The sequence below is a fragment of the Fringilla coelebs genome (genome assembly GCF_963513975.1).
Source record: "Fringilla coelebs genome assembly, chromosome: 2".
NCBI lineage: Eukaryota > Metazoa > Chordata > Aves > Passeriformes > Fringillidae > Fringilla > Fringilla coelebs.
The window spans coordinates 3,937,833-3,957,896 of NC_140029.1; the positions used below are offsets into that span (position 1 = coordinate 3,937,833).

The following is a 20,064-nucleotide window of genomic DNA, read 5'->3' on the forward strand; positions in this document are numbered from 1 at the left end:
TCTGTCACCCACCACTGCCTGGGAGGGGCTGCCACTGCCTTGTTAACACCAGCCAGGACATTTTACACCTGCTCCCTCTTTCTACTGCATTTTCTGCTTTTTTCTTGGTTGGCTTTCCAGGAAGGAGCTGGTGTGGAGCAGCAGCTGGAGCGTGGCTCTCTGACAGCTCCCCGTGGGTCCCTCGCGGGGCTGGTTCTGTGCCTTGCCACATTTGCTGCTTCTTGAGAGCCACGGGTATCAGTGGACTACAAAAAAGATGAGCATTGAACCTTACAGAGATGGAGGCTGGTTTTCAAGCTGCTGTCTAGACATTTCTCAAGTGTATTTAGGAGCTTGGAGCTATGTAAAAAAGATCTTTCTCCCCCCCCTCCTTAAATCTACATAAGAAAGCATAGTCAATAATCTGTGTAAACAATATGCAGTCATTTTACTGCAATTTTCTAAATGTCTGGGGGCAAAGTTCCAGCAGGATTTCAGTAATGAGAAACCACAGAGTGTAACTTGTTCTCCAAAGCTGGGTACTCAAAGCACAATCTCTGACATGGTTTGTGCAGAGCCCTCATTATTTGATGTGATGTACACATTTTCCCATCATAAAAAGCATCAGTGCTCCTTCTCATCTGCAAGGAGCATCTCTCCCTGCAACTGCTTATAAAACAGGGCACATTATTATAATCACTGGCAAAGAAAAATTTTGAGAATGGAACTTTTTTCCTTCTGTGCTAAAGTTGAAACGGTCTCACAGGATGAAAAAAAAAAAAAGTCTTTGATTTAGAAGAACTAATGGGTTTCTGACTTGAAAACACAACCTTTGAAATGTAACCACGGGGGTTCACCTTTGCCATTCCTACATCAATTCTGAAGGTATTTTTTGAGCAGAAGAAAAGGTTTCTTGCTCTATCTGTGGAGCTGCTTGAGAAGACTTTGGTTCTTATTCTCTGGACACACAGTGTAGGCATTTTTTTTTTTGGTTTCTTGCTGTTCAGCTGAATGATGGTTTTTTTTGGGCAAAACATTATGAAGTTTCAGGATGGTTCATTGCCTTTGATGCTCTAATTACCTCTTTTCAGCTATGTTTGTGCCTTATTAGTAATGAAAGCAAACCTTTCAAGTGCATGAGCACTGTAAATGAGCATGTTTAATAATTCATGCATTTTGGCTTAATTAGTACAAAAGACATTCTAAAACTACAGTTTTCTGATGCATTTTTAAAAATGGGGTTTGGACTGGATGATCTTCAGAGGTCCCTTCCCACCCTGACCTTTCAGTGATTCTGCAATTTTTGAAGAAAGGAGGATTTGCTGTATAAGAGCCTTGAGTTTCTACAGAAATAATAAGCACCCAGTCAAATCTGAATGCTGCAATTTCAGCCAGAGCTACCTCAGTCTTTTTTTTTTTTTTTCCTTAATGGCCAGCCCTCTAATGAATTATTTAGTATGGTGCATTTAAGAAAATGTCAGTTCAAATAAATATTTGTAAACAAATGCTAAAAATCACTTAACTGTGATATTTACAAAAAGCAGCACATTCTACCAAAAAGGGAGTATTTTCTGAGTTAATGCAACACTGAATAAAAATAATTTATCCTTATTTCAGTTCCACTAAGCTGATATAAAACACTTTGCAAAAAAAAAAAACCAACAGACATTTTTAGCCATATTCCAGAGGTCAGCTTCAGGTGTGGGAAGGGTTGGGATGAATTTGACAGGCTACATGCAGGGAAAAACATCACTGCTGAATTTTTCTTGGATTTTATTCAAGATAGCTGTCTCGTCTGCAGAACTAAAGCAAGCTGAGAAGCACTCCTTTCTCCCAAAAGATTTACCTCATTCCTCTTTCAAATGCCAGAGAGCTTGCATGGTGTTTTTCTTTTTGCTTTCATCTACTCCGGGAAAAAAATTTCTAAGGATTTGTGCTATTTTCAATACAAGGATCATCACAGACTGCAAAAAAAGATGCTCTTACCAAGTTTTTACATGAGAGGTCAATGCATTTTCTCATGAATCAGAGCCTCCACTAAAGCAAAAGCAATTTGTCTTCACAACACTCCAACAGAGATACCATCAGTGAGGGTGACAGCCTGAGGGTTTTCAAGTTGTGGTTGCCATGTGGAGGAAATTCTGTGCTCTTTGAGAGATTATCTCAGAAAGTTTTGAGGAGCAGGGTGACTATGACAGTTCATTTAACAAAGGTAAGGATGAGACTGCTTGAACAGGGCATTCACACATCCTGCTTCAGGAGGCGAGTGGGCAAAAATAAAGCTCTCAGAGATTTCTCTGGGATGATTCCATGGGATCAGAAACCATGTCAGGGTTGAGTCCCTACAGCCCTGTTAGCTCAGGGAAGGTGCTGATGTAATTATGTTGATTTAGGAGCAAATTATGACCTGGTGCAGTGCTGGGGGTGTACAAGTGCTGTGTGCAGATGGAGTCCCACTCTGTTGGGCATCTCCTGGCTTTGCTGACTTTGGAAGGGGAAGCACTGATGGGATGTTGTGTTTTCCTTTGAAAGGAAGCAAAGGAGACAGAGCTGCTGACGTAGTTCCAAGCTCAGGTTTATGCTGATTAAAAAATTACAGTTGGTTTTTCCAGCTCACTAGCGCAGTAAATAAATCAGTGAAGCCTTTGCTGCTACTCACAGGCTGTTTTTCAGGACAAAGACTGCCTATAAGGGAAAACCTGCATTAGAAATGAGGAAAGAGGGAAGAGTTTGCAAGGACAAGGTGAAAGGTTTGCTGAAAAAAAAGAGTGTAAGTGATGCTCAGAGGCCTTTGTCACATCCAGAACTGACACACCATTAAAAACTTAGCAGGCAAAGCTTTCTTGGACAGCAGCAGCTTGGTCTGAAGCCAGGCTGATAGCAGCAGTAACATTTCTCACAATTGCTGCTGTCAGTGCTGGAAACCTGCTGGTGCTCCCTCCCTGTCCATCTCGGGTCCGCACTGCGCCGAAACCATCCCCTCACCTGCAGGGCTCTGCAGCACCAGGGACAAACACACTTAATGAGTAATAAAGCCAATTATGTGCTTAGCTTGGCCCTGTGTCCTGCTCAGCCAAGAAGGGGGGGGTGAAGAGGATCAGTCCTGCACCTCCTTGCTTGGCTGATACAGGTCCCAGGATCTGCTCAGTGCGGAGCTGCCTTCCCAATTTATTGGATAATTGTTATTTTCTCGCAGCAAAATGCCACAAGTAGAGTGAAAATTTCCGAAGAGTGCCTTGAATGCCAGGGCTCCAATTTCTAGAGCCAGTGTTATTCAGGAATGGAAATGGAGATGGAATTTTCATATGCAAATTCCTGACTGGCCATATGAGTGAGAATCTCAGCTCACCCTCTGTCAACAGGAGCTCACCATTATCAGCACACACAGGCTCCTGCTGAGGCCCCTTTTTCAGGACAAAAACTGGATTTAACAATCCTCTGAGGGGATCCAGAATAAATGGCAGAAGGTCTGAGAACAGCCAAGCAGCAGAAGGGGAAAGGAAGAAAGGAGGAGACAGGGCACAGCTTCCTCATTAGTGAAAGAGCTGCTGTGAGAGCAGGCATGTGCCCTTCCCTTCTCCAGAGAAGCTTCAACCTCTGCTCAGGGGCCCAGGAAAAATGATTAAAGTGCTCAGCATTTGGGGGGTACTTTTAAACTGACTAAATGCCACCCTGCCCTTCCTGCTCTCTGACCCACAGCATCACATCCTCTTGTGTTCTCCCTGTGTTTCAGCAGGCAGAAAATCACCCCACCCTTATGCTGTTTATATTTTTCACCTAAAAAGGTGAAAAAGAAATCGCCAGGTTTCCCATTTCTAGCTGGAGAAATCAGAATTCCCTGTCACCCCTGCAGGGCTGTACTTTATAACTTTCTACACAAAAGCTGCACCCTCATGGATGGTTTGGAGATCCATAACACCTAGTTAAATGTTTCCCATTGCAGTCTGCTAGAACTGGCATTTTCATAAAAATACTCAAAATACCAGCTGTGATTCACAGAGCAAAATAAAAACAACAGTTGCTGTTGACTACAATCGTTGGAGTTATCTCTTAAGGAACACCAGGGTATCAGGAAATCTGTAGTTCAGGAGCCAAATTTGCTACTGCTATAAATCACTGACTCTATTGATTTCAGCAAGACTTTTAAATTGATTTCTACTTACTGGAGATTAGGTTTAAGTGACTGAAAATGAGGATTCCAACTAATGTGGATTTTTTTCTCTTTTTTAAAAGGTGATTCATTTTGTTATTTAGATTTAAGCCTTCTAATTCCAAGAAAAAGCCTTTGATCAAGATGTCTTAAAGCAAAAGCATGACTCCTGTAGCTGAACTGAGATCATCCATCTGAACTCCACTGACATAACAGACTGTGCAGCTGCCTGAGAGGATGGCAGGAGCCTTGATTATCACATTGTTACCTCTTCCTGGAAGATCTAATGGAACAGGAATCGAAGCACGTTTTTGGTTTGCATTTCTCTAAGCAGAACTTAAGTCTCTAACACACTGCTGCACTTTCAAAAGATCTGCCAGATGCTTTGACCTTTCCAGAAGTAACTTTAAGGAGAACTGATATATTTTTAAGGGCTTCTCTGACACTGAGCTGAGTAAGGAAGGAAAAATTGATTAACTCCAGGGGTCAGACAGATTTAGACCCTATGCATAAGCCATGTGGATGTCCAGCCTCACAGGGCTGCTACACCTGCACAACTGATCCCTTCCTGCTTGGATTTAATGAGGTGTCTAAGTTATAAAAACATGTAAAAGGGGCCTCACTGTGTAAATCAATACCCACTCCAGGATTAGAGGCAGCAAATCTGTCAATAAATAATGAAATGGTGACAGAAAAGGTAAAGCCAGGAGCTCCCTTCCCGTCTGCGCCTTGTCACGCAAGCGGCCTCATGCATTTTTAAGGATGTTCTGAGACAGCACTCTCCTGCCAGTGGCTGGGAAAACTTGGAAAACTGTGCTGAAAACCTCGGTGAGGTGCCCCTGGTTAGCAAGGCTAGACTTTTAAAACTCATTTTCTGCTCCTGGGTGCAGTGAACAGAAGCTGCTCAGTTACACATCTCTTCAGCTGGGGGTTAAATCGATCGTGGCTCCATGGAAACAGGATTATTCCTGAGGTGTGCTGGGAGCCTGGAGTCTGCACAGAGGCTGGAAGGGTGAGGAGCTTTCAGGGTTCACTGGAATCAGCAGGAGCTGCTCTGTTGACCTCTCCAGGTGTGAGAAATGGATTTGTAAAGGACTCCCAAAACCCGACTGAAAGCTCACAGAGTCTTGTACATCCGTATGCAAACTCTGAGACAAAGTGTGCTGATCAGGAAGGCCATGGAATAGAGATTGCATGGTTGAGAGAGAGACTGAACTAGAAACAAGTTTCAAAAGATAGTCTTGCAAAAAAACCAGATATTTTGGAGAATTAGAAGTGTGAAAGATGCATTGTAGCAAGACCCCATGGGGTAAAATAATAGCTGACCTATTATTTATAAGGTCCTAGTAACAGGACCTTAAAGCAGGGCTGGATCTGTTCTTGCCTGGATGGAAACCCCTGCTGCTGGTTACAGCAAAAATCACCCACACTGTGTCCCAACACTGGGAAAGTTACATTATTGGGCATTTTCAAAATAATAGGTGGTGTTAGAAGTATTAGCAGCATTGTGTGGCAAAAGCTAATAGGCTGAAAAACATTTATAGGGTATTGTAGCCAGGAAATAGGGTGGCTTCTGATAGAATGGTGTTAAGTTTTACATCTTTTGTGTCTCACCCTTTCTATGAGATTGATAATGGAATAAAATCTTTTAAAATGCCTCTCAGTAGCCCTGTCTCTGTAGAGTTGGGATTTTCCAACATCAGGCTCTGAGCCATTCCTGTGAATTCAAGGATAAACCTGACCCTGCCAAAACAACAGGAGAGCAGAAATGCTGCTCATAGAGCTGGGCAGGTCAGGCTAGAGCAGGGAAACCAACACCAGCACTGCCCTGCTCTCTGCTGAGTTAGGGGGGAATTTCTGTAGGTATTTCTGTAACTCATTCTCCCCAAGTCCATTAGTCTGAACCCCCTGAGTGCTGCTGACGAGGTGCAGCATTGCATTTTTGTTAATTAATCCCCTGGGACCAGGGGTTCTCACAGCTCTCACATTTAAATTAGGGATGCTGAATATTTCCATACTGAAATCCACCTGCTGTGCTTTCAACACACAAAGTTCTTCCATGAAGGGCACAGAGCATCACTACAGCCAGATTAGAACTGATAAAAACTGAAGTTTTTTTCTCTAGTGATATGATTTGCTGCTTTAATTTCCAAGAAGAGCACAAGCATGACCTTTCTTGCAGGTAAGGTTTGGTTTCCATTTTCAGGTGTGGTAGTGCCAGCTCTCCTGTAGAGCTCAGATTACACTCAGGTCCTCTTGGCATAGGGAACAACAGAGCCTGACTTAATTAAATCATGAATGGCTGCAAATGTCTGCAAGGACCTTAAAGCAGGGCTGGATCTGTTCTTGTCTGGATGGAAACCCCAGCCTTGAGCTGACTGACACCAAAATTCACACACACTGTGTCCCAACACTGCAAAGGTGAAATTATTTGGCATTTTCAAAATTAAAAATCTAGTTTTTAATAGAAGTGAAGTTCAAGTTAGGGACACTCAACAGAAGTGTTCTAAAATATCTGTCATGTTAATTGAAGTAGACACAGCATCTTTGGTTTGATTTGGGACTTTTGCTGGTAGTTTTAACAATTTAATATTGAAGTTATGACTGTAAGAACATGAAAGTAGCTGAAAATTTACTGATAAATGTAATCCTTGCTTAAGGCATAAAACTCTTCAGTAACTACAGCTCAATCAAATGTGTCTAAAGCTACAGACAACATGAGTAGTCTAATAGCTGCTGCTTTTATATATATCTATATATGTATATATATGGATCACAAAGCAAATAATCCACTTTAGAAAACCAAATTAAATTAAAATTAGAAAACTGCTCATTTTTAATAAGACTTTTTTGCTAATCAAAAGGTAGAAAATGGGCATTCTTGGGGGGAGGGGGTTTCCTTAATGTGCAAATTTGAGTCTAGAAAAAATAGAAAAAAAAAAAAACCAAGAGTATCCTGAACCAACACGGTTCGGGATGCTGGTTTTTTTTTTTTCCAAAGTCAGTGTTAATTTTGAAATCAAAATAAAGAACAAATTAGGAAGCAACAGGAAAAGGTAATTTTTTTGCTACACACTCCTCACAGTGTGTTTGAGGAATTGGTAGCACTTGTGCACTTGTTTCTCTCCTCTAATTAAAAAATCTCTTCCTAACACCAGTATCACTGATTCAGAGGTGACAATTGTAAAAATAATTTACATTAATCACAGACTCACAGAAGGGTTTGAGTTGGATGTTAAAGATCATTTAGGTTCAAACCCTTCCACTATCCCAGGTTGTTCCAAGCCCAGTCCAGCCTGGCTCTGAACACATCCAGGGATGAGGCAGCCTCAGCTTTTCTGGAAATCCTGTTCCAGTGCCACCAATGACTTGTATTTATGTTGCAGACATCTCCTAAAGTACCTAAATGAGACTTCCACATCACAATAGCACAGAAGCCTTGTGACTGAACAGCTCTCCTATTTAAACTCAAGATTCACACTGATACTGTTTTCCTTTCTGATCCCAGAGTATTTCAGCTTCTGATCTGAACCTGTTTAAGTTCATTTTTATTGTACTGGCATGGTTAAAAAACTTGCAGTGTGAGCCTTCCTGTCTGCAAACCCACCAGAATAAAAACCAAAGCCAATGATATCAAGTATGTGGTCACATCAAATTAAATGCAGAATTAAATGGTTTTCATCCCTGCAGAACATTCAGCTTTTCTCAGCTGAAGGAGAAAAAGCTCCTGATACTCCACAGAAATAAAACCTGAGACAAGATAAAGGCAATTTCCTCTCATCACTGATGTGCCATTTCTAGGATAAGCAGCAAATGGCACAGTCTGTCTTTTTGTGATGTGCTCCTGCTTTTCCAACAGTGCAGCAGAAAATAAAGAGAAGGTGTTCCATGCACAGAGGGATTTAATATGGAAACATCAGAGATGCTCATCTAGGGCAATAATTTCAGGATACACCACATAAGTATATATACAAATTAACAGTCATGCTGAGAGTATTTACTACTGCTAAAAGTGTAGGCAAGAAGGTTTTTTCCCCACTCTGTGCCTCTCCTTCTGTTTTTCCACCTGCTTATTTTGATTTGTCTCCTTATGTACTTCTCTCAAAACAGTCTCCCACTGTAGAGTCAGGATGGGGATTTCTTTGTTCTGTATACACATCACACACAGTGGGTGTATATATATTCATATTTTTCATAGATATTCTATTTCAAATATTTCACATATATATATATATTTCATATATATAGATTTCATATGTATAGATTTCATATATATTCTGTATTTCAAACCAGACAGTGCAAATATAAAACCAAACCAGAAAACAACCCTTATCTCAGCCTTTGTGTACTTTGCTTTGTGATTTCTGAACAACAACAACAGAAAGGTGCATAGATTCCTCTGCATCTTCAAGAAATTCAGTTTTGCATCTGGAAACCATGGAATTCATGGAATTATTCCCCATTTTCAGTCAGGACCATATGGTAGGTGTGGGGAAAGGAGGCTAAAGGTGAGCTGTCAAAAGTGCCAGCCTTTGCTGAATGCCCTGTGGCCGAATTTGTGTGGGATTCAGCCACGGCCAGTGGAGCTCTGTCAGCTGCTTTCCAACAAAAATCCAGTCCCTGAATGGACTCCAATCCCTGTGTCAGAGGGAAAGAGCTCCTTCACCCCTGAACTCACAGGGCAGAGAAAAAAGAGCTCACATCTTGGGGCTGATACTGGAAAAATACACTGCCTTCCACTGCTGCCTGGTTCTTATTTTTCTCATTATGCTAAGCAGCTTATTTTTAGCTGCAGTGACTGAATTCTGGAAAAGAAGATTTGTTTCTTGACTTGGGTGTTTAAAACAACATTTAGGCACTGCAGGTGATATCCAGACTGCATTTAAGGGACCCTTGTAAATCTTTTAATAAAGTACTTGCATTCTTTAGCTCAAGGCTTGTCTACGTGTTAAGGCTTTGCTGTTCAGTCATCAGGATTAGTCAAAAGAGAGAGAAACTTCTAAATTGGGTCAAAAATGCTAATTAAGGCATTGGAAAAACTGAGAGAACCTGATCATTCAGCAAAGCTGGAGAGGTTAAATCAGTATTTTTTCTAGTTAATATGCAGTAGGTTTAAGGGCTAGACTAGGGCTGCTGAACTGAGGTGCCCAGCTGTAAAAACCCAAAAAGTGCCCAAAATTTGGATGGTGAGGGCTTGGTTGAGAGCAGGCCTGGCCTGGCCTTGGGCTGATGTTAAAAGGCAATATCAGCTGGCCAAATCTCCCCTGGGACATGGGGGCCAAGGAGAAGGGATGGAAAATGGAGAGGAGAGAAATGTTCTTGCTCACCAGGCAAGAACACAAGGAGGAAAGTACTTCCAGGGGAGCAGGGTTGGGAGAAGGGGAGCACCTGCTTTGTGCAGGTGGAAGGACCAGGAAAGCACTCAGGTTCCCTATGGAGAGTGGGGTGTCCCTGAAATCTTCATAGCTGTGAAATCAGTCCCTAGAAAAATCTTTTTTTCAGAGTTTGCCTCTCCAAAAATGCCATTTATCCCCACTCATGAGCAGGCTTCTTTCCAAACTGGTTCCTTTCCCCAGCTGAAAGTTTGTGGAGGACGTTCTGAGATACAAAATCTTGGGATGCTTTGAATGGGTTTCCAAATCTACTAGAGATCCCTGAGAGACATTTCTTCTCTGGGATCATATTTGGGATGCTTTAGTCCTTCATGTGATGTCTGCCCACTTTTGAGGAGGTGGGATGGTCAAAAACGACCTTGAACTTGTTTTGTGACATCAGGTAGAGAAATTCCTGGTGCCAAGTCAAACAAACCCTTAAGGGCAATGTCAAATATAATCAAAGGTTCTTTTTACTGCTGATTAGCAACAGAGAAAAATATAATTGGGGGTCTTATTTTGCAGTAGCCCTGTGGGGAAGGATGTTTCTGCAAATTGAAAAGAATGAAAATTTTCTAGGTATTTCCCATTCAAGCCCTTGTCTGATGTTACTCCTTCCAAGCATGAACTCCATTGCCAGGGGATACAAGTAAGTGGTCTGTCCACAAAAGAACCCCAGACATAAATAGTACTTGGGATGCAAAAATATCAAAATATTTCCCAGTTAATAGTGGTGCTTTTCTCCAGCACAATAATTTAGGAGGAAAGAGAAGAAAAAACACAACAGGCTTCTTGGCTGAGGCTATTACTGAGATTTAAAATTATAATAATGGGAATCTATTTTTAATAAACTGCTCCAGCAATGTTTATTGCAGTGAAGAATAATTGTTATGATAACTCAATTTGTGATTATTATTCTTAAAACAGAAAAAAAGGAACATTATTATAGAACTCTTTGAGCCTCTACAATTATCTTCCATTTTTCTACATTACAGACTCTCTGATGGCACAGTGGGAGGTAGGAAGAGAGTGCATTTCTTTCCAATTTCTGTCCCTTTCTTGGAGGATGAGGGACTGACTCATTTGTCAACCTCACAGGTAAACTTGGGTTTACAATTGTTGAAATTTATGAATATTTATATGAAAAATTGCCTCAGTTTTGCTCTGCTTCAGTGATTCCTTGAGGACCTGATCTTACTAACCCAACTGGTAGTTAATGACAGCTGTGGGGAGGAAAACAAAACCCCAAATGCCAAATTTCTGGGAGTTTTGATGCTGAGAAAGATGCAATGAAAACAATGTGTTGCCACCATTTTTACAGCTTGAAGGATTTTAACACAGCACAAGAGCTGAGAGGACCCACTTTTGTAAAGGATGGAATTTATCCACAGCTGTAACATCCTGCTGTGCTGCTTTTACTGCTTCAATTTTCTCCTTTAAAGTGCCTCCTGGGACACATGACTGTTCTGGTGGCTTCCTGAAAAATGTCACCATCTACAGGCAGTCCCATTCCAGGTGTGGGCAGATGAGGTCTGGCAGCTCTGTGCAGTCCACACCACCTCCTGTGCAGGTCTGCATCATCCCTGCCCTTTTGGGAAGCTGTGCAGAGGCTGTTGTTAGGCAGCAATTCCAGTTTGCTTGGCAGTTTGTAATGTGATAGAATAAAAGGGAAAATGGTGGTGTTGTTAATGATGGGGCATGAACTGCAAATCATCACAGAATCTCTGAATGGTTTGGGTTGGGAGGGACCCTAAAGGTCACCCAGTGCCACCCCTGCCATGGCAGGGACACCTCCCACTGTGCCAGGCTGCTCCAGCCCCAGTGTCCAACCTGGCCTTGGGCACTGCCAGGGATCCAGGGGCAGCCACAGCTGCTCTGGACAATCTGTTCTAATCTTATCTTTTTTATCTTTTTCCAAAAATCTGCTTGGGGTGTTGTGAAGATCAGAACACAGGTGTGGGACATGCTTTCAAAACACCAAATGTTGGAATTAATTAAAAATATCTTACTTTCATGTTCCCTTTCCTTTTGAAAATTCAGAGAAACTCCTGAAGTGGTTTTTTTTTGGTGGGTTTTTTTTTTTTTAATTGAAGACTGTTTAAAAATGTTTTCCATATACTTGAAAGTTTTGGCCTGGTGTGAGGACAATGATGCAGAAAACATCAACAGCTGCTTGTACCATCAGCTGGATGATATTCAAAGATCACCTTCTACAAGCTCAGTGAGCAGAAACTCAGGCAAAAATTCAAGGAGGCCTCTATGGATGAAGAAAAAGCTCCTGGAAAAACTCAGGGAAAAACAGTGAGGGAATACCCAAGAGGGTGGAAGCAGGCAAGAAAAACCCAGAGGGAATACAGGAACATTGTCCAAACATTCAGAAATGGGGTTAGGAAACCCAAACCCAGCTGAAGTTGAATCTGTCCAGGGTTGTCAAAGACAAGAAAGGGGAAGGGGAAGGGAAGGGGAAAAAAGGGAAAGGAAAGAGGGAAGGAAAGAGGGAAGGGAAGGGAAGGGAAGAGGGAAGGGAAGAGGGAAGGGAAGAGGGAAGGGAAGGGAAGGGAAGGGAAGGGAAGGAAAGGAAAGGAAAGGAAAGGAAAGGAAAGGAAAGGAAAGGAAAGGAAAGGAAAGGAGAAGGAGAAGGAGAAGGAGAAGGAGAAGGAGAAGGAGAAGGAGAAGGAGAAGGAGAAGGAGAAGGAGAAGGAGAAGGAGAAGGAGAAGGAGAAGGAGAAGGAGAAGGAGAAGGAGAAGGAGAAGGAGAAGGAGAAGGAGAAGGAGAAGGAGAAGGAGAAGGAGAAGGAGAAGGAGAAGGAGAAGGAGAAGGATCTTCTGTAAGTTCTTGGTGACAACAGGAAGGCCAGGGAAAGTGTGGCCCCACTGCTGAGTGGAACCTGGTGACACAGGACATGGAAAAGGCTGAGCCCCTGAATGCCTCACTGGCCTCAGCCTTCCCTGGCCAGAGCAGCCTTCAGGAATCCCAGGTCCCAGAGATCAGTGGAACAGTCTGGAGCAAGATTCAGCCCTGGTGGACAAGGATCAGGTCAGGGAATGCTTAAGCAAACTGGATTTGTGTAAATGGATGGACTTTGATGGAATGTGCCTACGAGGGCTGAGGGAACTGGCAGATCCCATTGAAGCCTCTGTCAATAACCTCTGAGTGATCATGGGACTGGGAGGAGTGCCTGAAGACTGGAGAAAAGCAAATGCCACTCCTGTCTAAGAGAAGGACAAGAAGGAGGATGCAGGAACCTCTGAGCCTCATCTCCATCCCCAGGAATTCACCAGCAAACTCCTGAGAGTTTCCTTCTGTAAGTTAATTTTCAGCTTTGCCATTAGGTGGATTCATTTCCAAATTCCCCATTTATCAAAATAAGGTTTTTTCTCACAGTCTTTCTTCAGACTGTCTTATAATTGTTGGGAATTATTTTGAAAAACAAATTGCAAACTCTCAAAACTTTACTGCAGCCTTAAGGTGCAACAGGCAGCAGTTTGAAAAGGGAGGACAGACATTAGGTAGAAGAGGCAGAAGTGACTGAAAGTGACATTTTCCCAGGAAAATTGAATTGGCTGAGAAGAAAAGCAAAGCACCATTAAAACAGGTGAAAGTTCTCTTGAAAGAAAAGATTTACTTCAAGGAAGAATAAAGGTGTGCTGAAGCAGCACAGTGATTTATCTCAAATGTTTTTGTCTACTGAAACCAAATACCTAATGATTTTTTTCTTTCTTTGCCACGTTCTTAAATGGAGAATGACTTTGATTAATTATATTTGAATTAAAAATTACCTCTGGCAAATTTCTGAAGTGGTGGAGAAAAGAAGAAAGATGCCCAGTAAGTGTTTCCTCACTGCCTTGAAAATTAAAATATTGGTCTCTCTGCTACTGCTGGAAGTTCTTTCTATCCTTATGTTTTGTTTAAAACCCTTCACAAAGTGACCTTTAATAGTGCATTATTCAATATTTATGGGACAACATTCAAATTGCCCCACTGGAACACTCAATTATTCTTTCAAGGTAATGAAGCTAATTATTAATTTTATAATACATTTATTTTCCTTGCTGCAAAGGAAAGCTAAAGCTAATCAAGAAAAGTAAGGAAAAAAAATAAAGCCATTAAAAATAACAGAGCTATACATGACTACAAGTCTGTAAATCACTGGAGAGGCCCTAAGGTTGTTCCAACCCTGGAAGATTTTTACTCAAGCACAAGGGACCAAATTTTGGTTCTATCTGCCCTTAAGAAAATCAGCTTTATATGGAATATATTAGAATATTTCCAAATACTAAATATGCAAAAGTAATGTATTTGGAACATGAAAGAAGAGAGAGCAAGATATTTGTTAAAGAAATGATAAAAAATATCTGTTTGACTGCTTGGAAGGAAAGAGTTCAGTTTTGGCTTAGCTGTGAATGCAGATGCTTCCCCTTAGCAGAGCAGGGACAAATATTTATCTTACTCCTTTGGACTTAGAAATGAAAAGTATTCCTATCTTTATCTATTTCTACAGCTCCTGGGTTTGTGGTTCTACCCTGTGACTACACAGAAATCAGCAATTTCTCCCAGTAATTTATTTCTTACTTATTTTCCCTCTTATCTGTCTGTGTGACACACTAATTTCCTGCCTGGACTATTATAACTGTCTCTCTTCTGCTTGGGCTTTTTCTTCCCACATTTTTCTTTTACCTTTCTCCAGGCAAACCCTTGATACTTTCTTTTCAGTGTTCCTGCTTTTGAATGACCCTTCCTGATCCCACTGCCTTCCTTCCATTCCTCTGTCCTCACAACCACTGCTTGTTACGGTGACTATTGAACAAAAGACCCTCCAGAGATTATTCATTACTCTTTTTCACACAGATGAGCATTCACATAGATGAGATTACTTTCTGTGGATCTGAGCAGCAGCACTCACACTGGCAAAATTGTGCAGTAAAATAAAATAAAATAAAATAATACAAAAGAAAAGAAAATAAATCACGTTTTCAGAAAGCAAACAAATATAATTATGCTTTTTTTCCCGTTTGAATCCTACTCTGCTGTGTCACATCCTGTATCCTGTAACAAAGACTGACAGATCTGAGATTTTTTAACCTGCTTGATCTCAGAGTACCACAAATAACTTGCCTGTGCTGTTGGGAACTAAGGTATCAGTAGAAACACCATGTTTGTGATCTGGAAATGGGATTGAGCCCAAGAGTTGGATGTAACTCATAGGATTTCTGCATAACTGATTATATGATTAAGTAGAAGTTGTTTATTGTTTATATTATATATATATTTATAGATTTCATAAATTATTGAGCATACATTTTTTGATTGGTGTTTTTGTTTTGGTGATTTGTTTTTATTTGTATTTTTTGGAGTATATGATTGGTTATATTTTAGGTGTTTTATAGTTTTTTGTTATTTAGTTTTTGTGGTCGTGATATTTGGTTTCTTAGTCTCTTCTTTTTTAATTTAGTACAATTTATGTTTCAGCAGCTTTGATGAATTCTGGAGGCTTTGATAACAAATTTAGAAGCAGGCTGGCTGGTGCACACTATGGCTTAACCCTTGTAAATACATTGCAACATACCTTCAGGCAGCAAGGAGCTGAAGCCTTAATATTCTCCTTTTTTTTGCTCCCTCCTGATTTAGATATCCCAAGTTTGATATTAGGTGATGTCAAAGAGAGAGAGTGGAGCAGCCCCAGGACATCACCAAAGGGGGGTTACACGTCTGACAAGCCACAAGGCAGAAGGGACAAGCTCATCTCCTGCAATCTGTCTTTATGAGCAGTTAATGAGAGCCAGCTTTGGCTCCCAAGCACGAAGCAGCACAGTGAGACAGGCTTTATTAGAGGCTGGTTGGAGCTGGAGATGGGCAGATGCACCCACATATGGTCTTATTTATCCCAGGAGGGTCAATGGCCTGATGGCTGCAAGTGTGAGGAGTGGATTTGATGGCTCAGCCAGCCTCTTTCTGCTCCTGAATTCCCATGGTTTTTGTATGTGGAAGAATATGTTCACATGTTCCATTAGCTGGGATTAGGATTTTAGCTTTTATATTTATCATATATTTGTAACCCTGCAATTCTTTAGTGTGTAACTCAAAACTCCATACAGAGTGTGAGCTGCTGCTTTCCCAATTTGGTCAGACAACACAATTTCTCTTCAGGCCTGGGAATCAAGGACACCTCACTGCCTCAGGCTTCAAAAAGTGTAAACAAAAGTGAGGTGGGGGCTGTAAACTTGGGGTGAATGACTTCATTACCTGAAGCTGTAATTGGAAGATTAACCCCCAATATGCAAATGTACCAAACTTATAAAAGTGTGAAAACCCCTGACCCATCATCCATTTTGGGTGTAGCCCCTGGGGGGCTTTGCCTGTACCTGAAGGCTCTTCAATAAATAGAACCACTTTTTATTCCTTTATTTTTGTCTGGCCTCTGTTTTTAAGTAGCCCCAAAAAGACATCAGCACAAACCCCAGTGTGGCATTCACATTCTCTGAAAAAATTCCTCCGCCCAGGATTTTTCTCCTGGGAAGCTGAGAAGCCTCAGAGAAAAGGAAAACAATTCTTATCTCATTTGCTTCTCCTGTGCTGTGCTCATGGGGAATGTGTTTGGAGATTGTTCACCCACAGGTGATTGTTCCATTGCATTCTGCTGGGAGTTGTTTTCACTCTTTGGCCAATTGGGGCCCAGCTGTGTCGAGACTCTGGAAAGAGTCATGAGTTTTCATTATTATCTTTTTAGCATTCAGTAAGTATCCTGTCTGTATTCTTTAGTATAGTATAATATAGTAAAGTATTCTTTAATATAATACAATATTATAAAGCAATAAATTAGCCTTTAGATTGGATTCTGCTGTGAGTTGTTTTCACTCACTGGCCAATTGGGGCCCAGCTGTGTCAAGACTCTGGAAAAGAGTCGTGAGTTTTCATTATTATCTTTTCAGCATTCCCTAAGTATATTTTCTGTATTCTTTAGTATACTATAATATAGTATTCTTAAAAATAATATAGTAAAATAAAGTAATAAATTAGCCTTCTGATTGGATTCTGGTTGAGTTGTTTTGACTCTTTGGCCAATTGGGGCCAAGCTGTGTTGAGACTCTGGAGAGAGTCACGAGTTTTTATTATTATCTTTTTAGCATTCAGTAAGTATCCTTTCTGTACCCTTTAGTATAGTGTAGTATTCTGTAATATAATATAGTATAATAAAGTAATAAATTAGCCTTCTGAGAACATGCAGTCCTCCTCATCATTCCTGCCTTCATCGGGGCACACCTGCAAACACAACACCGCGGTTCCATCTGTGACTAGGGACAGGAGATACTGTGACCCACCCTCTTCCCAGCCTGGGCGTGGGGTGAAACCCTCCCTGGGGTGACCCAAACATTCCCCTGCTGCCTCACCTGGGCGATGTGCCTTGGGAACTGCCATGTTCATCACCCTCCCTCCGTCCTGAGGCTTGGGGGGGGAGGCAGTGAACCTGCAGATGCCCGACTCGGAGGGCGTGCTGGACGTCAGGCTGTCCGTGTAGTCGTTGGTCCCTGCCGTGAGCTGCTCCGAGGACGTGTCTGATATGAAGCACTCCGTGATGGTGAACTTGGCGTGCCTCAGCTGCTCTTCCATCTTGGCGTGCTCGTAGGCCCTGGCCAGCTCTTCGTAGGTGGAGGAGGCACTTTCTGTGGAGACCATGCTGCTCCTCGCCCGGTCTGAGCGGCAGGGATGGGAGAACGGGAGAGAGAAAACATCTGCACAGTCTGCTTTTAGCTGGAAAGCCACGAGCGTGATACTTCAGAGTGAAGCAGAGAGCCCTTGAAATTATCAAGGTGATTTAAATGAATCTGCTTCAAATGCCTGCACAAGTGTTACTTTAGTCAGGAACTCAACAATTACAGATAATCTAAAGTGAAGCCTTATCCTGTGAGCAGCATTAGGTGCCTTAGCACTAAATTCATGTTTCTTTTATAAAAAAATAACCTTTACTACATGAAAAATATTACTTTTTCAACAAAAAAAACCCCCATTTCTCTCAATCTCAAATGCCTTCAAGAGGTTTCAAACCCACAAATCACATTTTGCAAAATAAGAAACAGCTTTTTTACATTAGCTTTTTAATGCATCTCAGAAATATTTCGCTGGGGCTATGTACAGGTGAGAAAGGAAAGTCTTTTTGTCCTGTTTCCATCATACATATATATATATAAATTTTTTTTTTCTTTTGGAAAGTGCTGAGAACAAAGGTCAAATGTCAAATAGGAAGGCAGTAGCTCTCAGATATTATCTCTCTGGACACCAGGTAAAACACTGACTCATTTCATTCAGAGCAAAGGTCTTCAGAAAGCAATATCTGGCAACTACAGCCTGCAGTCATCCAGTTGCCTTTTCTCAGTGCTGCTGAAGCTAATGAGGGAATTCATATTCGACACACAGGTTATTATGACCCACAAGCTGTTCTTTTCTGCTGATGAGTTTCTGAGAATATCAATATTTCTTAAACAACGCTGTTACTGAAGATGCAAATGGCTACTGATACATTAAAAAGCACTCTGGAAATGCAGGGCTCATTCTGCAGGGACAGAATTGCTGGGTTGTTGCACCCACAGTGTCTCTACTCCAGTGGGCTGGAAGAGCAGAGGACTTTGAAAAGTTCCTTGGGCAGAAGTCATGTTTCATCACAAGATCTGTGCAGTTTCAGACATTGTTGGTGATGTTCAATAAACAGGCACAGTGTAATAGCTAATTCATAAAAATGGACCTTCTGTAGCAGCCAGAGGCAAGCGTGTCATTATTGCAAATCTTTATCTTTTTTATTGTGTGCCTGCACCCCTGCATCAGTTTTCATTGTGCACAAAGAATGATACTCCTGCCACTTTTAAACACGACCATCCATTATTTAAAATGACAAGTACTTCTGCTCTAACTTGCTTAAGATTTGGAGCTGACCAGAACTTAACAGGATTTCTTTTGATTTTTCTTTCTTTTTGCCTTTTTTTTTTTTTTTCTTTCCACCCACAGGAAACATCATTCTGTTTTTCACATTTGATTTGTACAGCAGACCTCAGGGATGTCTTCCCACATTTCTGGTCAGCTGGAAGCTCCCAGGAGGCAGCAGTTGACCAGTGCCATGGAGCAGTGCCTGTGAATATCGTGGTCATGCAAAGGTCACAGCTTGGTCCATTGAAGCTCAGGACCTGCAGCTTCCCATATCCCATGCCAAGAGGCAGAATATTCCAGATCCTACTTCAGATTTGATAGAAGTTTATCCAAGCCCAGGGTGAACTTTATGAAACTTCTTGGACTTCATGAATACAGATTGATCAGGAAATTTCTAATGGCCTCTAGTTAGAACATCAGAACTCGGTCTCAGCTATGAAATGCTGCCAGGCATTTCTCCTAAGCTCAAAAGCTACTGCTTTGTAAGCCTGGAATTATTTTGATAAGTGCTAAATTCTGCCAAATATCAACTGCATCAACCAGCTCCTGAAATCTGAACTCCAGATTGGAGAAGTGATCAAATGTGCACATTAGCTGAATTGATTATTGAACACATAATTTAGCTACATATGTTTATTTGAAAGTTTTAAACTTCTAAAGCACTTAAATTAAATGGACTCTACTCTTTTCCCAGAAACCAAGTGGAGTAATAGAGCTGCTTTTTGGCACAAGAAAAGCTTCCTTGATTTAAAGCTTGCTATCCCTCACATAAATCACTGTGAGCTCAAAGATAGACACAGAGTAGAAAAGTAGGCTTGTTAAAATATAGATTATAAAGTCTGTTTACATAATTGAATGTAGTTTATCTACTAAACCACACAGTAAATTTAATTTCTACCCTTTGCCACACATATTGGAAAATATCCTTGGGTGACAACAGGTTGGAACACATCCAAATGCACCTGCAATCTGGAGTGTCTACAGAAAGGGTTTCTGAGAGGAGATTTTCTATTTATATTTAGATTTGTATATTTAATAGCCTTAAAAATTTATGATAATTCTACCTGAAGGTTGTCAGCTGGCTGGAGGAATCTAGTGACTGCTATAACCCCATGGAGAAAACATGGGGGTTTAAGAGGGTGAATTATGAAACATTGAGAACTCCAGGCTGTAAATCACTAAATATGAATGAAGTCAGATACTTGTTCTTACACAGGAAACAAACCAGTCATACTGGTTTTTATGGTGAAAGGCCACTCACATCCACTGCTTTGTAGCTCTAACACATCATGAACATCCTTCTAAAATCAGGAGAGACAGTTTGCAATTCCTTCTGAGGATGCCAGAGCAAGGCTGGCTTCACTTTGGTCACACTTCCCTTTGAGAAGTACTTTACCTCCCTTCTCTTTTTTAACCTTTATTAGATTTACTTCATGATTGTTCTTCTAGTTAATGATTTAATACTTTATTTGCCATTTTTGTTACTTTTTCAGCATAAGACAGTGGAGAAAGCTTTTTTTTTTCCCAGTTGTATATATGATGTGAAGGCATCAAGAAGACATGAGGGCTGCAGGCAGAACGTGTTCAGTGTTTCCCCATTTGTCTTCTAGAGGAATAAACCCCAAGCTGTTTCTCAGGAAAATCCT

At 41.2% G+C, this 20,064-nt stretch overlaps 1 protein-coding gene across 1 annotated transcript in view; it reads right to left on the reverse strand.

Moving 5' to 3' along the window:
* The window catches only part of DSCAM (DS cell adhesion molecule), a gene marked incomplete at both ends in the record, with an annotated part of 453,784 nt that overhangs the window by 3,100 nt on the left and 430,620 nt on the right, over nucleotides 1-20,064 (reverse strand). Inside the window, one exon of the mRNA XM_084226422.1 lies at nucleotides 16,891-17,193. Within this exon, the coding sequence (XP_084082548.1) occupies nucleotides 16,891-17,193 (303 nt within the window). The remainder of the gene's footprint in view (nucleotides 1-16,890; nucleotides 17,194-20,064) is intronic.